At 32.6% G+C, this 21,012-nt stretch overlaps 1 protein-coding gene across 1 annotated transcript in view; it reads right to left on the bottom strand.

Moving 5' to 3' along the window:
* Window positions 1-20,867, bottom strand: part of LOC111000499 (scavenger receptor class B member 1) — a 66,851-nt gene extending 45,984 nt beyond the window's left edge. Inside the window, exons 1-2 of the mRNA XM_045631370.1 lie at window positions 20,778-20,867; window positions 17,781-17,904 (exon numbers count right to left, since the gene is read on the bottom strand). Of these exons, the coding sequence (XP_045487326.1) occupies window positions 17,781-17,799 (19 nt within the window). The 5' untranslated portion in view covers window positions 17,800-17,904; window positions 20,778-20,867. The remainder of the gene's footprint in view (window positions 1-17,780; window positions 17,905-20,777) is intronic.
* Window positions 20,868-21,012: the final 145 nt, after the last annotated feature.

Genomic DNA, 21,012 nt, shown 5'->3' with positions numbered 1-21,012 from the left:
AATATAAAGAAGTGTTAGTTAACTGTATTTCTTTTATTTATTTTAGATCCCGACAGCTAAGAAAATATATAATAACACTTACACTTAAAATGTAGCCAGAGATGTAATACCTTATATTTAACTAAACAAGTTACTATACATAATATTTAAAGTAAAAAGGTTAAAAAAATTACAAAAGGAAACCAAACAAAAAAGTGCATATGTCAGAAATAAAACTTCTTTGTAAACTAATTATTAATAAGGTAAAAGCCCAAATAGATGATTATGTACCAGTATATGATCACTCCATATATTTGTATATCTATATTCACATTGTAAATATGCTAATGATAATATAAATAAATAAAAAATCTACGTTTTATACTACATGCTTTTATTTTTTACTCTGACTTTAATAACCGTCGCGATTGTTTATTTGTATAAAAACCATTTTTCAAATAATAATTTGTAATCGTTCCTTACAAACGTTGTGTAAAAAAAACTTGGCGATTAATTAAAATAATGCCTGAGAATTAATTGCCAGTTCTTCTCTTCCGTTCTACGCCCTTTGAGAACTGGCAGTAAATCTAAAATTAGAAGCATTTTATGTATATTTCTTTTGACGTGACGTTTTTGAGTTTTAAAACTTTCCGCTAACCAATAATAAAATAACCTGCAATTCAAGGAATAATAAAAATAAGACTGTAACCGCTTGGCGTCATTGGGTATTTCCGATTTTCGATTGAACCGGGCCGTGCAATCCTTAGGAACTTTCCACTTATCCTGAGAAACCTGATAAATTTATTCTCGAGTATGCGATATTTATGTCGAAATTTAATTTTTAATGAAGTTTCAAAACAATAAATTCAATGAAAATATTTGTCAACAATTATTATCAATTTATTATCTATTTTTTGCTATGTGAGTTTCCTAATAATACAAAGATATTTTTTAGTTATTAAAATCTAAAGACTAATTTTATAATACAGAAACTGCCACGCGTACCTTCTACGCTTGTCTCCCAGTGACGACAAGCGTACGCAAAAAATGCCTACTAATGTCTATTTCGTCCAACGCTTTTTCTCTCTCCCTTTCACCTTTAACCACTCTCTTAAAAACTAAATTTTCACTGATTCAAAGACTACCCAACCCCACCACCACCCACCCAACTCAACCTACGCTAAAACGGAAATTATTCTTTTGTGCAACAGTCCTTTGGTTCAAATAATGATTTAAGAGTCGTCGATATGAGAATATAGCACCTTCATGTAAAGAACGTGTTTGCTTGTGTTTGTTATTGTAACTTATAAATGGTTAGTTTTTTAATAAGATAGATGTGGGAATACCCTATAGTTTATCTGGTAAGACGTTAACCAAGGGTTCAATACCCACTGTTTACTTTTTATAGAAGATTGTGAAATAGGGGTCTGTCTCCTCCTATCCTATCAGTTTGCTGTAAGTGCTAGTTTTTTTATAGAACATCGAGGTAAGGTAATTTTAATATTAGAGACACTCAGTGACTGGCTTGACAACGTGTTGGATGCCCTTTACCCCAATAAGGGGACGAAAAGCAAGGTAGGATAAATAAGAAAATAACTAAAGTATTTCCATAATTTTTTTGTATAGAACAAAGGGAGCAAGCGGGCAGGACGCTCATCTGCTTCGCCGGTTCGCGAGTGAGTTGCCGGACTTTTAAGAATAACAGAATCAAATGCGTAATTATGTTTTTACGACCCCAACAATAATGGTCTTATTTCAGTTAATTTAAATTAAACCGCAATGAATCATACACTTAAGACTTCCTCAGGAATTAAATTTAAAAAAATCAGTGGCGCTACAACCTCTTTAGGTCCTGGCCTCAGATTTCTGAATCTGTTTCATGATCATTTTTTAAATCTAATAGGCAAGTAGGTGATCGGCCTCCAGTGCCTGACTAACGTCGTCGACTTTTTGGGTCTAAGACATGGCGGTTTCCTCACGATGTTTTCCTTCACCGTTCGAGCAAATGTTAAATGCACAGCCGGGGATCGAACCTACGATCTCAAGTATGAGAGTCGCACGCTGAAGCCACTAGGCCAACACTGTTCAGGAATTAAACTATCCATTGTTAAATTTTATGAAAATGAATTCGTAGTTTTTGAGATTACAGCGTTCATACGAGTACACGGGAAGCATTAGTCTAAATAAATTTTATCTCGCGCAAACTAATGACTGGCCAGTAAAACATTAATATGGCATTTGCATGAATATTTTGTATGGCTGATTATTCAGCCTTTTATAATTGATGAGTCTAAATGTACCACTTTGCATATAAACGCTTTGGTTAGGTAAGTATATTTCTTCTTATAACTAATTATTCACGTTGTCATACCAGAATAATTGCCTTTTTATTGTTACTGATTTATTGATTCGTTCATAATTATATCTTGAAGAAAAAATACGTTAAATAGTCCGTGGTAATATTCCATGTAATTATTGCGTTAAAATTGAAGTTTACATATTTTTTACATTAACGTGAACTATAACTATTAAAATTACTTTGAATTTTTTGAAGTTATACATCTTTTTTCGCGATGCAGAAAAATAATGAGTGAATTTTTACGATGCACGCGCACACCAACACCTAAATCTACATCGTAAAGTTAGGTCTAGGTGGCATGGAAATCGATAACTATGTTCAAGTTGTATATACTAGTATTTTTATATTTAGAACACGTGTTTCGAAACAGTACAATTAAACAGTGTGAATAAATGATACTACGGTGGTATCTACTAATAATTTATTTCTTTAAATAAAATCTTTTGGATTAATTTTAATATTTATCGTTAATCACTACTGCATTTTAGTTAATTTTATTCCATACGCCAAAGAAGTATAACTTCTAACGTGTGTACATAAGTACACACACTCTTTTTTTATTTATAATTCGCGTCTCATAGTCAAAGTTATTATAAATAAGATCGTATACTGTGTTGTTCAAATAATAATAATATTAAGTCTTTATTTACCCACATCTTTTAATCAAAAAAATTCCCGAAACCTGACCGAAGTCTGGGAGGCCTTTTGCAAGTTTTTACACTCTAATTTATATTGTTTCAACCTCATCCAGCTCCTCTATTGGTCTGCCTTTGTTCTTTTGGGCCAGTCAATATCGTTACTGCTTTAGACCTATGTTATCTGTATAACTGCCCTGCGCATCTATTTGAGTATGTTGCATCACTATATTTTTTTTCTGAGAATATGTTCCCTTTTTTGTCCCGTAATTAAATTCCGAAATTCTATATATTATATATTCTTACTTTGATATATCTTATTTATTCGTAATCTTACAGCTTACATGTATATTATAAAACAAAACATTAAGACGATTCAGAAACCCATAACTGGTAACATAGATAAACAATGTATATGAAACAGAAAACAAGTAAGTACATTAATAGGCAAAAAACAGAACAAGAAAAAGTAAAGAAAACTGAAATTTAACGTTTCTTTTATTAAATTTCGCACGTACGAACAAATTTTGGCTTTTGTTTTTTTGTATATCAGTATCATTATGTATGTATAGTCCATATGTAAGGCAGCAAGCACAAATCCACCAACTTTTTCTATTAAGGAAGAGATTTAAAGAAATCCTCAAATTTGGAGGATTTGAGGATTTCTTTAAATCTCTTCTTCCAAGTGATTGTGATGCGGCGCTCCAGTTCTTTGTCGTGCAAATGATTGTTGTTCAAATACCATTTAAAAATATCAATGGACTACGAGTATTTACCTGCAGTATAACCAGTTCCAGTTTGTAAATTAATTAGCATTTTTTTCATTTTATTTGTATTATGTAGTATAAGAATAATAATAAATCCCTTTTAATTTCCAATAATGACAAAAAGATTATATACAGATTATAGTTCATGCATTATTTTAGTTATATATCCTAAATCATAGCTAAATTCAGTACCGTCGGTCAGAAGGCCGCGGGTAAAGGCCTCCTCCACCTTTTTCCACCTAACTCTGTCCATGGCTTTCTTTCTCCATTAGCTTCCCGTTACTGCTGCTTTTTCTTCTATCCACTTTTTAGGGGACCCTCTTCTTCTTCCCTTTGGGCCTTTCCATACAGTTGTCTTTAAAGACCGCCTTTCATATGTGTATCTTGCTATATGCCCCGCCCAATGCCACTTCTGTTTTTGGGCATATCGTAAGGCATCTGCTTCTATGTCTTATTTTTATGTATTTTTCTTATTTCTTATGTAGGATTATGTAGAATAAGAATAGTCTAAATACTTGTATGTCGGAAATAAATAAATTTATTTAGTAAATTAGTTATATTCTGTTAACTGTGATGATCTGACTGTGCATCCTGAACCACCATATATAATAAAATAGTTAAAGTAGCTAAAAAGTCTTTTAGTTAGTTCTCTTAGTTTTTCCCTTGTTTCTAGAACTGGTAAGTTAATTTGTACAACAACACTGTACAAGTAACTTGATTTTGTGACAACATATAAAAAAGTATACTCATAGGATTCGTGGGCGCGGCAATTATTATTTCTAGGTGTGCCATTCAATACCAGCATTACTCATATCCAAAAATATATATATATATATATATATATATATATATATGCTCTGAAAGCTGGCCATGTACGTGCCTCAATCGATTAACAAATAGATCATGATATCTATGGAAAGTTTATACATTCGTTTTGGCATTGACATTGACATTATCCTACCGATGCGTACTTGACGACTATCGCTTTGAAAACTCAAAAGATTGCAGAAGTGAAGGTCAAAACCACGTCTTTGTTTTTTATAAACTAATTTGCGAAAATATATAAGTGGCGTCATTATTTTGTTTCAATGTTCTATTTATTATTATATTATTATTTTATACGGGTTAAGAGTACTGTAAATACTGTGTATTTGTGTGGTGGAAATCAATATACATTTTTATTTACATCTTAAATTGTTATTGCTCATTTTTCAAATTCAAATTTTAAATTCAAATCATTTATTTGCTAGAATTAGTTACATAAATTACAAAAATCCGCCACATATGAATAGGCATGCAAATGTCATCTTATATTTTATTTATTTGATCTATTGAATAACAAGACTAGTTATCAAATCCCACATTTAGAAAAACACATTTAGAAAAATGACAGCGCAGAGCTAGTTAGACACCAATATTTGTAAAAATTCCTATCCAAAAAATACAACGATTTAAACGTTAGGCTTCTTTTTCTTGTATTTAATAACATCTGAAGTGATGTTCCCCGCGTTAATTTCAAACCTATGATCTAGGTAGTCTCACGCTATAAAAGCACCTTGCCTTTAAGAACCCAATCACCTTTCGGTCTGTAGGTGGGTAGTTTTGAAAACGTTCACGCGCCTACCAGTTCTTCCAGCAAGAAATGGAGGGTCACTAGAGTAATAAAGCTGAAGAATTTGTTGGATTGGTTTTCGCGGTAACCTCAGGGTAAATGCCCATTTCAAAAAATAGTCCTGGAATAAACGTTGGACGGCCCGCTAGTGGACAAATGGCCTGGCTAGGGGAGAGAAGGCATTGGATGCAGAGCGCAATGTACCAGCCTTACTGGAAATGTACCTAGTTCTGAGGCGTTCCATTTAAGGCTTAAAGTGCAAGCGAGAGCGCGAAACGAGCGACAAGACAAAGAGATACAATCGGCATCGTTCGTTCGTTAAAAACTTGACATAGACATATACAACAATTACAAATTTAACTTGATCAATTCAATTGTGATTCAATTTACCTCCTTCTCTCCTGCTCTTCCATAAAAAATATCGATCAAACTTATAAAATTAAAATTTTTTACTTGAAAAATGCATCCATTTGCAGACAGTATTTTCTTATAACGTTGTCACGTTCAACTATCGTCAGTAAACCGACTTTACAGACAACCGATTATTATTTATTTATGAATATTTTTTCAGTGTATTCGACGGGTCTGAGCAGTGTTGGTCTTAGGTCGTAGTTGCATCCCCCTCCGGGTATCTATGGACAATCTTTCTATGTGCGCATTTAACATTCGCTCGAACGGTGAAGAAAAACATAGTGAGGAAACCAGCTTGTCTTAGACCCATAAAGTCGACGGCGTGTGTCAGGCACAGGAGGCTGAACACCTACTTGCCTATCGTAAATTCGTGAAAAAATACAGAAATTTGAGACCCTGATTGATTTTATTGATATTATACTACGGGAAAAGCGCCATATCGGAATTATAATATGGTGGTGAAAATTTTGCTTTCTAAGACAATTATATGTAATAAGACGGTATTGGCGTGTGGCCTCGAAACCCGTATCTTTATAGTTGGCTAACGACTTTCATAGTTTTAATTTGACGATTCTATCTTTATTTTGTAATATATAATTAAAACAATAACAATTTAACATTTCTAAACAGTTACTGTTATATATTGGATTAATTTTTATGGACGACAATTTCGCCCGCACCGTTCTAGCGACGTGGAAGATTTCCCAGCTCGAAGTTCTGTCCTCCAATTGAGCATGGTTTGGATGTTCTAAAGAGACTAGAGAAGTCAGTGCAATCGTCTCCACAAAACATCAGGGAGCTTAAAAGATTTTCAGAAGAGTTTATTTGTTTTAATTAACATGATTATCTTTTTATTAATCTTTAATTGTTTTTATTATTTAGTTGGTTAAAGAAATTAGAAATACTGCATATGTGATTATTAGAAATACCCAATTAAAAAAATATTCCTCAAATCGTTAATAAAAACCCAAAGTTAGTTGTATGTAAGATGACAGCTAGTCTCATGAAAAATCTGGCACCATCACATCGTTCGGAGGCAATTACTTCCAAAAGTTAGTAACTTTTTTATTTAAATATTATTCATTTGCTTTTAACAAGGGCTTTGAATTTATTAAGTGACAGTTCTCTAATTTCGCTTGGGAGTTTGTTGTAAAAACGAATACAATTTCCATATAAGGAGTGGTTTATCTGGTAACATATACTGTAGATATCTACATTATGTATGATGTGGTGTACTTTAATAAATAAACAAAGATATATAATGAACACGACAATAGTTTAAATAGCTTTATTATAAATATACAACCTTAGGTGACGTCAAAATCAAAGAAATGCAAACGTCATCAAACGCCGTCATTCCTTTCTAGTTAAAGTCAAGGCGAGCGGTCGCGTAGGGAAAACATTATTATGGCGGAAATTGTATTATGACATGACTCACGCGCGGCGATTTATCTCGCAATAGTTACGATCGGCATGAATTAACTTGCGATAGAACTGTGTTGGGAAGTGAATTTTTCATTTGGGTTTAGGGTATATTATATAAATAGAAATACAGAACAATTAAAAATGAAATCAAAATAATACAGTGGATACTTGATCATTTGTCGATCTCATGAGCAAATAGGTGATCAGCCTCCTGTGCCTGACATACTGATGTTTTCCTTCACCGTTCGAGCGAATGTAAAATGTGAAGTAGAAAGAAACCAAAGCTTAGCACATGAGAGTCGCACGCCGATGCTACTAGGTGCACTGCTCAGTACAATTAATTAATTAAAGAAACTAATTAAACACTGGGGAAAAAATAAGAAAATTAAAATCGATAACATGAGCGCAAGAAGTGTAAAACTACGATTAAAAAATTACTTAGACAAAACAAACTGAACAAAACATAGCATAGCATAACATAGCAATTAAAACATGTGTAATCACTGAAAGGGCTTCAATGTCTATACATTATATTTATGATTAACCTATGATTTAATCAAACTAAGAATCTTATTAATTATTATTGTGTAAACTCGGTGACAAATTTAAGTCGCTATGTGGCGACTTAAATTTGTGTGATGAGGGTACCGCGGCACAGTTAACATTAGCTCTGTATATTTATTTAAAATTAAAATAGAACCGGTGCGTAAAAAAGGTTAAAAAACGGGAACTATGATATTTTAAGCAACATATTTACACAGCAAATGTGAACAATAAATACAGTGCATTAAACAGTAGTTAGTTAGCCGTGATCAAACAATTTGCTATCCGCCATACCGCGTTGGATATTTCTCGTTCAGTTATGGTTAAAAAATGACAATTGCTGCAAAAAACTGACAAAGTGTAGTGAAGTGAGACTTTTAAAAGTGTCTTGTGCAAATCAAGTACTTTAATCTAACATCCTAAGCACTTTTTAAAATAAATCACAATATCATATGTGTTATATACGATTTATTTGCAAGTTAAGTAACTAGTCGATTGGCACTTGCGATGAGTCGTTGGGAACATCGTGCACATTGAGGCTTACGGATCGAATCCTGTCGCTTTCAAAACTACGAAGCGAAGTTTACTTTTATTTTATTTATTTATTATTATTTTTTTTTTTTTTTTTACCACTAAACAACAATGGAAGACCAATTTCAAATGTTGTTTGAGAAAATGAGAATTGAAATGAAGGAACAGAATACAAAATTGGAAGAATCGTTAACTAACAAAATAATAAATAGAATTGATGAGAAATTAAAACCTATCTTAGCAGAAAATGAAAACCTAAAATTAAAAGTCGCAACCTTAGAAAACGAAGTCGAACATTTAAGAAGAGAAAAAAAGGAAAACAATTTAGTCATTTTTAACTTGAAAGAGGAGGAATGTAGTAGTACCGAGTTATTGCAGAATGTCCAAAGGCAATGTCTGGCGGATTTAAATATAACACTCGAAAAAACAGAGGTAAATAAAATATACCGTATCGGAAAACCGACAAAACAGGAAGGAAAACCAAGGCCGATTTTAATATCCTTCGTTAATAGTTGGAAGAAACAGGAAATCTTAAAAAATAAGAGAAAGTTCAAGCAATTGTTTATTTCTGAAGACTTTTCCAAAGAAGTGTTAGAAAAAAGAAAATTATTGAAACTAAAATTAATAGAAGAACTAAAGAATGGCAAGATTGCATATTTAAAATACGACCAACTTATAGTCAAAGAAAATGTTTCTAACACAGACAAAAGGAAGAGAGAATTATCAGCTTCTCCACAAGCTGAACATATGGCTCAACCAAAAAAACAACAGGCACTTCTTTCGTCTAAAACTAATCGAACAAGTGCTTTTGACGTGATGAGGGCCAGATCGAACTCTCTTTCTAAACCTACTTACTCTGATAAAAGATCATAGCAACCATGTGTTGGTACCCAGAAAACAAATAGACAACAATAATAAGAACAATCTCCCCCAATACGGCTGGTCCCCGTGGGGGCAGTAGACCACCACCCTCCACCCAAAAAATTGAAAAACACTCTCGCCATATTCAAGGCACACGAATTTGTACAATGTATGTAAGGTCGCTCGTAGGCAACGGCCGTCAAGAGGAATTAGAACATGGTGTGCAAAACAAAAAGTGGTATATTCTTGGCCTCTCTGATATTAGAAAAGAGGGAACACACATTATTGAATACGAAGACTACATCTTTTTATACACCGGAAAGAAAAGTGGAAGAAATGGTGAAGGATTTATGGTTATAAAGGAATTGAAATCTAATATTGTAGATTTAGAGGTTCTATCAGACAGAGTAGCAAAACTTTTAAATGTCCTTTAATAATTATTAGATTAACATAATTCAAGTCTATGCCCCACAGCGAAGTCAAGCCAAGAAAACATAGATATTTTTTATGATAGCTTAAATAATGCACTAGTAAATTCTCTGCCATACACAATTGTGCTTGGAGATTCTAATGCACAAATAGGCCGAGCCACTCCAGATGAAAAGTTGGTTATGGGTTTATGGGGACACGGTAAGAGAAGCGAGCGAGGCAAATCACTTATTGACTTTTGTTTAGAAAAAACAACTGTTTATTGTGAACTCTTATTTCAAGAAAAACACCAAAAATAAATGGACATGGTTATCACCAGATACTCGAACCGCTAATGAAATAGACTTTTTTTTATTATTAAAAGACCCTATCATCATACCGTCGAAAATAGAAATATAATTAATACCACCCACCCAACAGACCACCGTATGGTTCGGGCAACAGTGAAAATTTCAGCAAAAATTAAAAGTATAAAACAATTTAAAGGCAGACAATCAGGACTGAACCCACTAGAACAAGAAACACTTAAGAATATTTTTTCGGTTCAACACAGTGAAAAATCTAAGAATATCCAAGAACAATATAATAATATTATACATCGAATTAAAACCAGTGTCGAAAAGTTACCAACAATACCAGGGATAAAGAGAAATAACTGTATTATAACTGAAAAAATAAGACATATGATAAATGAATGTGCCGCGCCTGGCCCGCGACAGACGCGAGTGGAACCGGTAGGAGGAGGCCTATGTCCAACGGTGGACAAACCAAAACTTAACTGAATGACGTTTTATCACCCCTAAATTGTAAAGTTTTTTGGAAATAAAGGCTATTATTATTATTATTATTATTATGTGGCGACTTATTGTTATCTAAGTTTTAAAAAGCCTTTGGTTGACGAAAATATTAATATTAATTTATTCAACCAGTCAAGTCCATATAGTTATTATTATCTTCGTTACAGTATTGTTCTATTATATAAGTAGGATAGATTTAAAGTTTGATTTATAAATATAGTTTTCGTTACATAGCATATACGGTATTTACAATTTTTTTAACCTACATTATAATAATAATTATAATAATTAAAATTTAAAACAAATTTTAAATGTTTGGACCCTGTGGCACCATTTCTGCACTGTATTGCTATACTTCTTCGTAGAGCAAGTGAAAAACCAGCTCTTGAGTCAACGGTACTCAACACCTGGCGCCAACTGAAATCTTTAATTAACACCTGTTCACTTGAATATCTCGACCCGTAGAGTATTCAACCATTAAAAGAGGCAAATGCAGTCCATGCAGACCCATATAAAGCAATTCCCGCCAGCGTGCTGTTTGTATATAGAATATTGTGGTACAAAACTCATAATTTATCTTAGATACAGATTTTACAAAATATAAACAAGAAAATCGGTAAATTGAGTCAATCAGTCGCTGTCGCTGCCCGTGTGTATTGCCTTTACAAAAACATGTCCTACATCATTTGAATCTGCGTATAAAACTCAATCAACATATTTTATTAATAATATTAAAATTTTATTTTTTAATGGGGAAGTAATCATATACAAGATGTCGCAATATTATTTAAACTCAATTTCATACTTTGCGCAGTATAATGCCTCTAGGTTTGGAGTTTGGATGACTTTTGTTACAGTCGTCGAGTTCATTCACATCATATCATTAATAAATTTTTATGTTTTTTTTTATTTTTTTTGAGCCAGACAGGCAGATGACTCACCTGATGTTAACACATTGCATGCTTTAACAATGGATACAAAGTAATAACCGGAAACCAAAACTTTTTATAGCGAATTATGATTAAGTTAATATAATTTTTTAAAATATGTATATTTAAAGAAAACACTTTTTTACCGGATTGAAGCTATGTATTTACCTTTCGTCTTCAGTCACCACGCACGCACGCTGTAAAGCACGCGAAACGTCGGATAAATTTAAAATTATGTTAAATAATTATAAGTTTATACATAGCTTCAATGCGGTAAAAAAGTATTTTCTTTAAATGTGTAAAAGCTATGTTAATGAAACAAAATACAATTCTATTATACTATTTTTATAAAAAAAAATTTTTTCCGATCCGAGTGGTCGGCAACATTGGGTGATGAAATCTCTCATCTGCATCTTGGATCCGAGAAAAGAGCACTTAACCTGTTAAGTTATACCGTCACCCATGGACACTCGCACTGCCAGAAGGTTCGCACGCGCACTGCCGGCCTTTAAGAATTGGTACGCTCTTTTCTTGAGGGACATACTTCATTGGGTGACTGGTTCCACATAGTGGTGGTGGGCGGAAATTGCCTTAAGAAACGCTCAGTTATCGAACGACGGACGTCAAGGTGATACGGATGGGATTTTCTATTCTGCCTTGACGTCCGGTGAAGGCAGAATAGAATAGGTAGAGGTTTAGTCCGAACAACTCCTCTGAACATTGTCCATGGTAAATACGGAAGAAGATTCAGAGAGATCCCACATCTGTGCCCAACGCTAATGGATCAAGCCGCTCGGAAAGCGACTAAATACATTTTGGACGTAAAAAATTCTGTTTTTAACGCGAACAATTTCATACTACATGCTAAAAAAAGTTTGGAACTCCACTATTGATTATATAAATCTAAATTCGGCAGTACAGTGCCTTAGCTTCAATGTGCCTTGTTGACGTCAGAAAGCGAGGTCGTGCGCCGTTGCTTCATTTGTGCCCCTTTCAGAAGGATAATCCTTCACAGATAGGCTATCCTTCTGAAAGAGGCACATAAATTCGCTGTAAGTAATTAGGTTAACGAATTAGAAGGGTTAACGGATATTTTATATTTTCCGTTGAGTGAACCGACAAAAGTTATATTATTTGTTAGTGCCTTATAGCTCGTTACATAAGATAGACAGCTATCTAATAATTTTGTATTGCTAATTAATTTCATGTTTGGACTTTGGTTGTGTGATTTTTTATTGGTTATGCATTCTTGTCGATTTAGGGTCACCTGTTAGGACAGGATTGTTTTAATAATTAAATAAAATAAAATATTTTCAAGTATGTCAGCATTTTTATTGCGAAAACAAAAAGGTTTATAGATGGAGCTTTGGAATGTCGAACCCACCATATAATGCAAATAAACTTTACTCACTTATTAATTAAATCAAATCAAATCAAAAATGAACGTCAAAAAAAATATACATTAAATGATTCTCATTTTACATTTACTGCCAGTTCTCAAATCAAGGGCGTAGAACGGAAGAGAAGAACTGGCAATAAACTCTCCGCCACTCTTTTTAATCGCCAAGTTTTTTTACACAATGTTTGTAAGGAGCTGCAACCATTACACCATGTTCAAAGAATAATAAAATAAATTAAAAACAAAGATTTGTCCACTATCGGCAGGCATAACACAAACTAAATAGTCCAAAATAGTATTTTATGCGTTTGCGCTGTAATTAACAGAGAAAGATTTAGATTTATGCAGCGATTTTACATAAAAATATTTTTAAAGTCGTTACTATAATTTATTAATCGGAGAAGCAGGAGGCTCGCTCACATAGGGCTCACAAGTGCGTTGACGACCTCTAAAAAAATCTCTCTTTTGACCCTTAGTCAAATTATAGTTTTTTACTCCACATTTGGATTTTTTTTTCAATAAAGAGGCTCGCGAAATTCATGTGATGTTTTATGTTTATGCGTAAAAAATTGCGGTCAAAGAAAAAGAGTTGGTACTTTTGGACAAGCGGGATTCCAACACACGACATGACAGTCGCCTAGTATATAATTTTAATTGAACATAAGATTAATTCTATTACAAATAACGCCAAGTCATCCATAGATGTTTATCATAATAAACTTTCAAATTAAGAAAAACCACTTTTAAATGTATATTTAATTGTTTATTTTTAAAACACGTCAATAGGGGAAAATAATTAAAATAAGATTAATTTTTGAACCGGACTCTCTTTAATTCTTAAGTCACGAAGGTAATTTCAAATTGTATTTTAATAACACAAATATTTGTATGTATGAGTTTATTCTACGTGCCGTTTATGCCACTGAACTCCTCTGAAACGGCTGGCCGATTCTTTTAATAACCGATAATTTTTTTGTATGTGTTTGGCTGACTCCCTGGATGGTTTAGACACACAAATACCCTTTTAAGACCTTTTTTGTCAGCTAACACGTGACACACGTAGAAGTGAAGCCTTCAAAAGTTTTGGTTACAGGACGAGACGAATTTTTAAGTTTAGTATCATACATTTATTTTGATAAAAACTAAATAGTGATTAAAAATGTTTTCATAATTTCATAAAAAGTATTATACTTTTGTTTAAATTACTTTTCTATATTAATTTTAAATTTATTTTTTAATTATAGTTCGAATTCTATATTTTCTAGGTACCACTTCCAAATATACGAATCAAAAATTAAAGAAAAGTAGTGTATATAAGCTTTAAATTAGTGTAGTCAGAAGTTTTCACTTCAAAAAGTTTTTATAATGATACGTAAATAAAATTGATAAATTCATTCATGCTATTTTTATGAATTAAATGAAACTTTTATTTATTTATTTATTTTAACTCATTTATATTTTTTATTTCAGAAAATGTATAAATACACATATGACTAAAATAAAACAAAAAAAAAACAAAACAAAAAAACAAAAACAGACAAAACTTACTTATTAAGCCGAAACGGCCATATTTTGCAGAAAGTTTGACACAAAGAAAGTTGTACTCGGAAGTATTTATTAAGGAAAAAGGAAGGAAATCATCTTATTTAATGACGCGAATTATACATCCGTGTTTTGTGATGGGTCTGAAACAGAGCATAGGGCGAAAATAATGAAGGCTTTATTAATATGTGGAGTATTTAATGATTACTTTCTAGTATCTGATACGCAAATATTAGGTATCAAGATGGCGCAAGGCGTTTTGCCAGTTCTCTTACAATCTTCTTGATTTGAGAACTGACAATAAATTTAAAAATCGTTTTTTATTGACAGTTTTTTTTTCTTGTACCAGATGGACAAATGGCGGAGAGAGAAAGATGGCTGGAGATAGCAAAATAATACCTGAAGTTGGTAGGAATGGAAATTGCTGCCATAAATTAGTATGTAATGTTAAACTCAGTGCAACATACATTTCACCTAGCTTCCTAACTATGAAACTTTTTGTATGCGTGATTAGCAAACATCGAGAAGCACGCTTGCAATTAGAAGAAGTACTGAAAGAAGTATAAAACGCGGTGCTATCTGAAACCGAAGAAGTTTTGCAAGCTGAACTTGCAACACCAAGAGAAGTGTGGGTTCAAAAATGGATTAATAGAAGACCCATTCATGGCGCAAACTAACAACTCTTTAAGGAATTGGCTGCTGATACGACGCAATATCACTTTGCTCTCGGGTTGACCGAAGGATCCTTTTGGCTGTCCAGACGTATTTCGGCAGGACATTCGCTGTCCACACTTGTTTTCTAATTACTAATCAAAGTGAACACAGTCCTTTAGTGGTAGTAGCCTGTAGCAGAGACTTAGAGACCAGAGACTACTTTGTAAATGGTGTTGTATTATTGTTTAGTCAAAAATACGCTAAAAATGATACTTTTTAACTTATGTATAGTAAATCGCAGAAATCATGATGCCATTAACATGGTGCCAAGGAAAATATAGCGATTAATCGTGTAATAACTTACAGAACTTGATATCCCATAACTTTTTATATATATATACTTTTGGCCTCTTTAGCGTCCTTTATGGTGTTTAATATTACAGCCGGTGAGCTAAAACCTTTTTTGGAAAGGTTAAATTTATAATCTGTGTCTGTCGTCGGAAACAGGTGCACAATTGTGCGCAGTGTCCTTTGAATAATGTCATATAGCATTAAAAAAACAATGGTGCTTCAACTTTTTAACTCAGATTTCTGCTTCATAATCATTTGTTAATCTAATAGGCAAGTAGGTGATTAGCCTCCTATGCCTGACGTATTGGGTCTAATGCAAGCCGGTTTCCTCACGATGTTTTTTTTCACCGTTCGAGAGGATTATAATACATAGAAATAAAGTACATTGGTGCACAGCAGGGGATTGAGTCTACGGCCTCAGGGATATGAGTCGCACGCTGCAGCCTCTATGCACCACACAGCTAATCTTCAGGGTCCGCAGGACTAAGTGTAAAGATTTTATGTAGCAGTTAAACGAATCCCTCTGGCTAGGAGCCTATTGCAAAGGGAATAAAATCAAATATGGTGGTAAGATAAATTGACTTAGATGTCTTTGGAGATTACACTAGCTGGATCATAACAGCGATATACGATTAATTAATTTAAAAGTAAAGAGAGAAATTAGAGAGAGATTCTTGGGCCGTTGGCTTGAATGCACAGGCGCTAATTAGAGATTTAATTGGGTGCCTTGTAGATAGTACTGATATTGTATTTAATTACTCAAAATAAATGACAATACCTTCTTATATTATTCACCTATAAATGTATCCGACAGACATGAGATATATTTATAACTGCTAAACCGGTATTGATGGGAAATAAAACAAGAAGCATCATGACTTTTCGGGGAATTTGTTGATTTATATGTAAACGTGCTTTACAATTATGAAATTCTAAAAATATAAATATCCAATTCGAATTACTCAAAAATTTGGGTCAAAATCCACTCATGGGGAAGGTGCGGTGCCTTTAAAGAGTATTTAGACCGTTTGACAACAATCATAAATAACATAACTGTTCTTATTATAATGACAACATGATAATTAATATGACATTATAGTATTGTCTTTTATTACCATAACTTTTACACATTTAAAGAAAACATGTAAGATGTCCTCCATCTTTTAGTCGATACCAACTCAGGGGAAATAAATACAGATAATACAACATTTTCTACAGCGGTGATACTTTTTATTGCGAAACGTCGGTTAAATTTAAATTATGTCTAAATAATTATAAGTTTAAATACAATAATACATTACTATAATCTGAAGAAAAGTGTTTTTCTTTAATATGACAGTTTCATGCCTATTTTTATATGGCTGATGTGCGGTTTCAATGTGAATGAATGTCACTTTCTTTGCAAATAAACCATTTAAAAAATCCTTGCAGCAACTGCGTATTTAACTAAACGAATATTTAAAAAACCAGTTAAAAAAACCAAAGACGATCTGATGATTTTTAATTATAGTTAACTGGTTTCTACGGAGAACCAGTAATTAGGTATTCGCCAAACTACGCAACTTACATTAATAATTAAATTATTATTTATTGCCAATTTATATACAGATTAGTTTAACTGTTTCTTTTAAACGTATATGGGATGTTTCAGGGCGTTCTAACGAATTATTTTTAAGTAATCTTCTATACTAGATTAAAAAAGCCCTAACCGATGCTTTCCTTTAGCCTCTACACCCAGGGCCGGATTAAGACGTATCCCGGAAAGGCATCGGGGAAACAAAGGAAATTAACAAGAAAGAATAAACCATTTTTTTTCAGTTGAGTCTTACAATCAATAATTTACTGTGAAACCAAGAAGATTCTTTAAATATTTAACATAAATATAAAAATATAGATACAGATCAATGATTTTTGTTAAAATTTAAGAACAATATCTTTGTACAAAGTTAAACGTAAAAAAAATATGAAAGAAAATTTGTTTACTAGTGTATCTTTTGTGGAGGCCCTGAGACTGTAGCCCCAGTTTCCCGCCCCTAACGGATTTAGGGGCATTCAATGTCTACGTCACTACCATCAGCTTGTCTCGGTGCATTACCAGTTACCAAGAATACTTTTCTTAATTTGGTCTAAATAAAAGTAGGCGATTTTTCCGATTTTTGCCGACCAGCAAGTCGAGACTATACAATTCTCTCCTGACAATATGGCTAAAACAACTAAGAACCCGTGTCTTCTCGATATTTTCAGTTGGTTAAGAATTATCTGTTTAGTATTTATATCAGTTTTAAACGCACTTAACGAACGCAACGCAGCAACGAAAATTTTTTTTTTTTTTATAGAACAGGGGGCAAACTAAATAACAGAAAAAAAATTGTTTTCTTGCGATAATAAATAAATTTATTTTGTTTCTGTCATGTAATGTAATATTTTAAATAGCATTACTTTAATATAATTAATTCGTTTCAATGCTTTCTAAAGCTTTTGAAATTGTTTTCCAGTCAAATTTTTAATGAATAAAAATCGGATAATAACATATACACGCTGTATAAAAGTACTTACGATTAAATGAAATCATCATCGCTGATCACAGATAAAACTATATCGATTGGGTTAACTCACTGATTTAATAATTAATGTCAAAATTAATGTTTTTACACAAAAACTCGAAGTGGATCCCATGTACCTGTAATAAAACAATACTTAATTAGTTTTTTTTCAATTTTGTATTATTATTATTACTATATAGGTTAAGATTGGAAATACTGTGTATTTGTGTGTTGGAAATAAAAAAGAAATATATGGCGGGTTCAGAAATGCCTATCGCATGCAGTCAAAATAAGTGATCGACTTAGGGTCCTTCAAGAAAAGGGCGTACCAAATCTTAAAAGGCCGGCAACGTAATCGCGAGCCCTCTGGCATTGAGAGTGTCCATGGGCGGCGGTATCACTTAACATGTAACCTGTTTGTTCTATGAAAAAAAATGTTGAAAAATTTGGATGTTGCAAGTTTTATTCTGGCAATTGACACCAAATAATTCTGATAATTAGGGTTAGAATTCGTGATCCTTTAGATGTGAATGACCCGAGTTTTATTTAGTTTATTTATGCCGAATCGTATATAAGTATATAGAATAATAAAATATTATTATTAGCAAAAAATACTCGAAATCCATCAACATACTTGAAAAACAGAGATATTTCAAAATATGTAATTAAAAAATGCCAACTTTGTGATATTTATATATATATACACATATATTTTGTTTTTTTTTCAGCCTTCACACGTTTTATTGTAATAACTTCAACGGCCTAAAGAGTCCACTACCAAAAAGCATAAAATCTTGGATTAAAACCTGTATTTTTGTTTTAATTGTATATTTTAAAGAATCTTTCAAATTTCACAATTTTAATATAATTTAAAAAATAAAGCACCTATCATCACAATGTAAATGTTATTAGAAAGAAAGACAGGAAAGAGTACTTAAAAAGACTCCAATTGATTTAAACACGAGGAAAATATATTAAAAATTAAATTTTTATCTGAATTGTAGACGCCGCTACAGACAAAAATAGTTTATTACAAAATGGTGTGTTTTGGGTCAACTTATCGTGTAACATGTAATGATAAAAATATTTATTTGTTTTTATCTGACCGTAATAAATTGACTAAGACACGTGAGAAACGTGATTGACCCAAGTACACAAAGTCTGTTTCAGGTATATTGGTAGGTAAGAGTAGGGTAGATTTTTAGAAGGAAAATAAATTTTCATAAGAAAAATTTAAAACGAAGCAATCACTATTTCCTACTAAGATTTTTAACAACAGAAAAATAAACCATCACAAGGGCTAATTTTGAATTATAATTAAAACTACTGTCTTATTAACCATTAAAGATTATAAATCAATAAGTGAAGTCGGTGGATATCTGTTGGTTTTGACATACAGATGGATATGTCAATAATATATCGATTTTGAGATATTACAAATGTGAGTTTTCTGTTCCTGCTTTTCTTAACTCTTAATTTTACCCTACACACGAGTGACACAGATGGCTGATCACCGGCAAGTGCTGTATAAAGATAGATTGGTGTAAATGTGAGGAATTTGATTCAGAGCAATTAATGCAATATATTCATTTTTTTTTAGAACAGGGGGCAAACGGGCAGGAGGCTCACCTGATGTTAAGTGATACCGCCGCCCATGGACACTCTCAATGCCAGAGGGCTCGCGAGTGCGTTGCCGGCCTTTTAAGAATTGGTACGCCCTTTTCTTGAAGGACCCTAAGAAGGAAATACTTCAGTCGGCAGCTGGTTCCACAAAGTGGTTTATAATATAATATAAAAAATGTAATATTCAGTAGACTAGATGCATTTTGTTACTGATAAGAAATGTTATTTAAACAAAAGACCGTATGTTTTACATTTAACAATCATATTTTGACAAACAAATTATATGTTATTGAAGAATTATTGTGTTGTGTCTTTATCAAAATTCAACTAAATTAATTAATTAAATTAAAAATTAAAAAAATTAACTGTTTGCTATGGATTCTGAAACTATCCACATATAGCCCAATGGGATTTGAGTCTACAGAGGTCCCGTTTTCAGAAACCACGCGAAAATTTGAGCAACAGAATATAAAAAGAACGTGCTAAGAGTTTCATTCATATTTGAAATCGTGACGAAATTAAAACAAATTTCTTCTTCTGATAAATATAACTAAACATTTTGGGTACCTATATTTTGTGATTCGTAACTTTTAAGCCAATTTTGTCTTCTTTTTTTTCATTGACTACTTATTATTTGAAACGGCTTGAAAAACATTCGTCTGAAGCATTGCTCTCTAGCTATGGATTGCGTGGCAGGATTGTAAAATTATGGCGAGGATGAGAGACAAGTGGAAGACTTTCGTTCGAAGTCGAATACTAGTGTAAAACAAAATGACATGGACTTAATAATGTAAATTATATTATATATATTTGTTTAGGAAATATTTCCAAAAATTAAAAAAAAACATCCAGCCATGCGTAGCCGGGACAGGCTACAGGTCGCTAGTATTACGCTAACTTTTCACATCACTGATAATAATAATAATAAAGCTTTATTGATTCCATAACAAAAAAAGAAAATTATTATTTATTTAAATTAAGTGTATGGACCCCTTTCGGGTAAAAGCCTCCCCCAAGGCTTCTCTATTCTTGGCTACATCCATCCAACGAATACATCACAACACTGAATAGCAATCGAAATCGGATCCTCTCCCAACCTCTAATCTCCCAATACGGCCGGTCACATCACTGAACTTTACTAAAATAATTTCCCTTAAGTTTCATATAAAATTTTTCACTGATCGCATATGAACGAATATTGAACTAGCAATAATAAAACTCTGATTGAAAGCCATTTCCACATTGAAAAGCTATCACTAAGCGGTATTCCAAACTTTAAAATGGACGACGAAGGAAATCTATTTCTATAGTTCTAAATCTCTTATTTTAAATATATATTCACTCTCTTTCTCTATCTAAATATCGCTAATTAAAAAAAAAAACTTACGTGGACAATCGAAACGTCGCCAAGCACATGACACATGCACAGACACAAACGCACAGTGGACCGCATCAATAATAAATGTGTTACAACACGATAATTAGCTATTATCTAAATAATTTAACGGCCGGTCTCGATTGTTTAATATTTTAGATTTAATTACTGAATACTTACACGAATTTGTTCGTTAATTAATTAGGGTTTTGTGTAGTTGTGTAGGAAAATTAATATTTAACGCACG

This window comes from Pieris rapae, chromosome 15 (assembly GCF_905147795.1).
Source record: "Pieris rapae chromosome 15, ilPieRapa1.1, whole genome shotgun sequence".
NCBI classification, from domain to species: domain Eukaryota; kingdom Metazoa; phylum Arthropoda; class Insecta; order Lepidoptera; family Pieridae; genus Pieris; species Pieris rapae.
The sequence above is the reverse complement of the archived record's forward strand: the minus strand, read 5'-3'. Positions and strand labels throughout refer to the sequence as shown.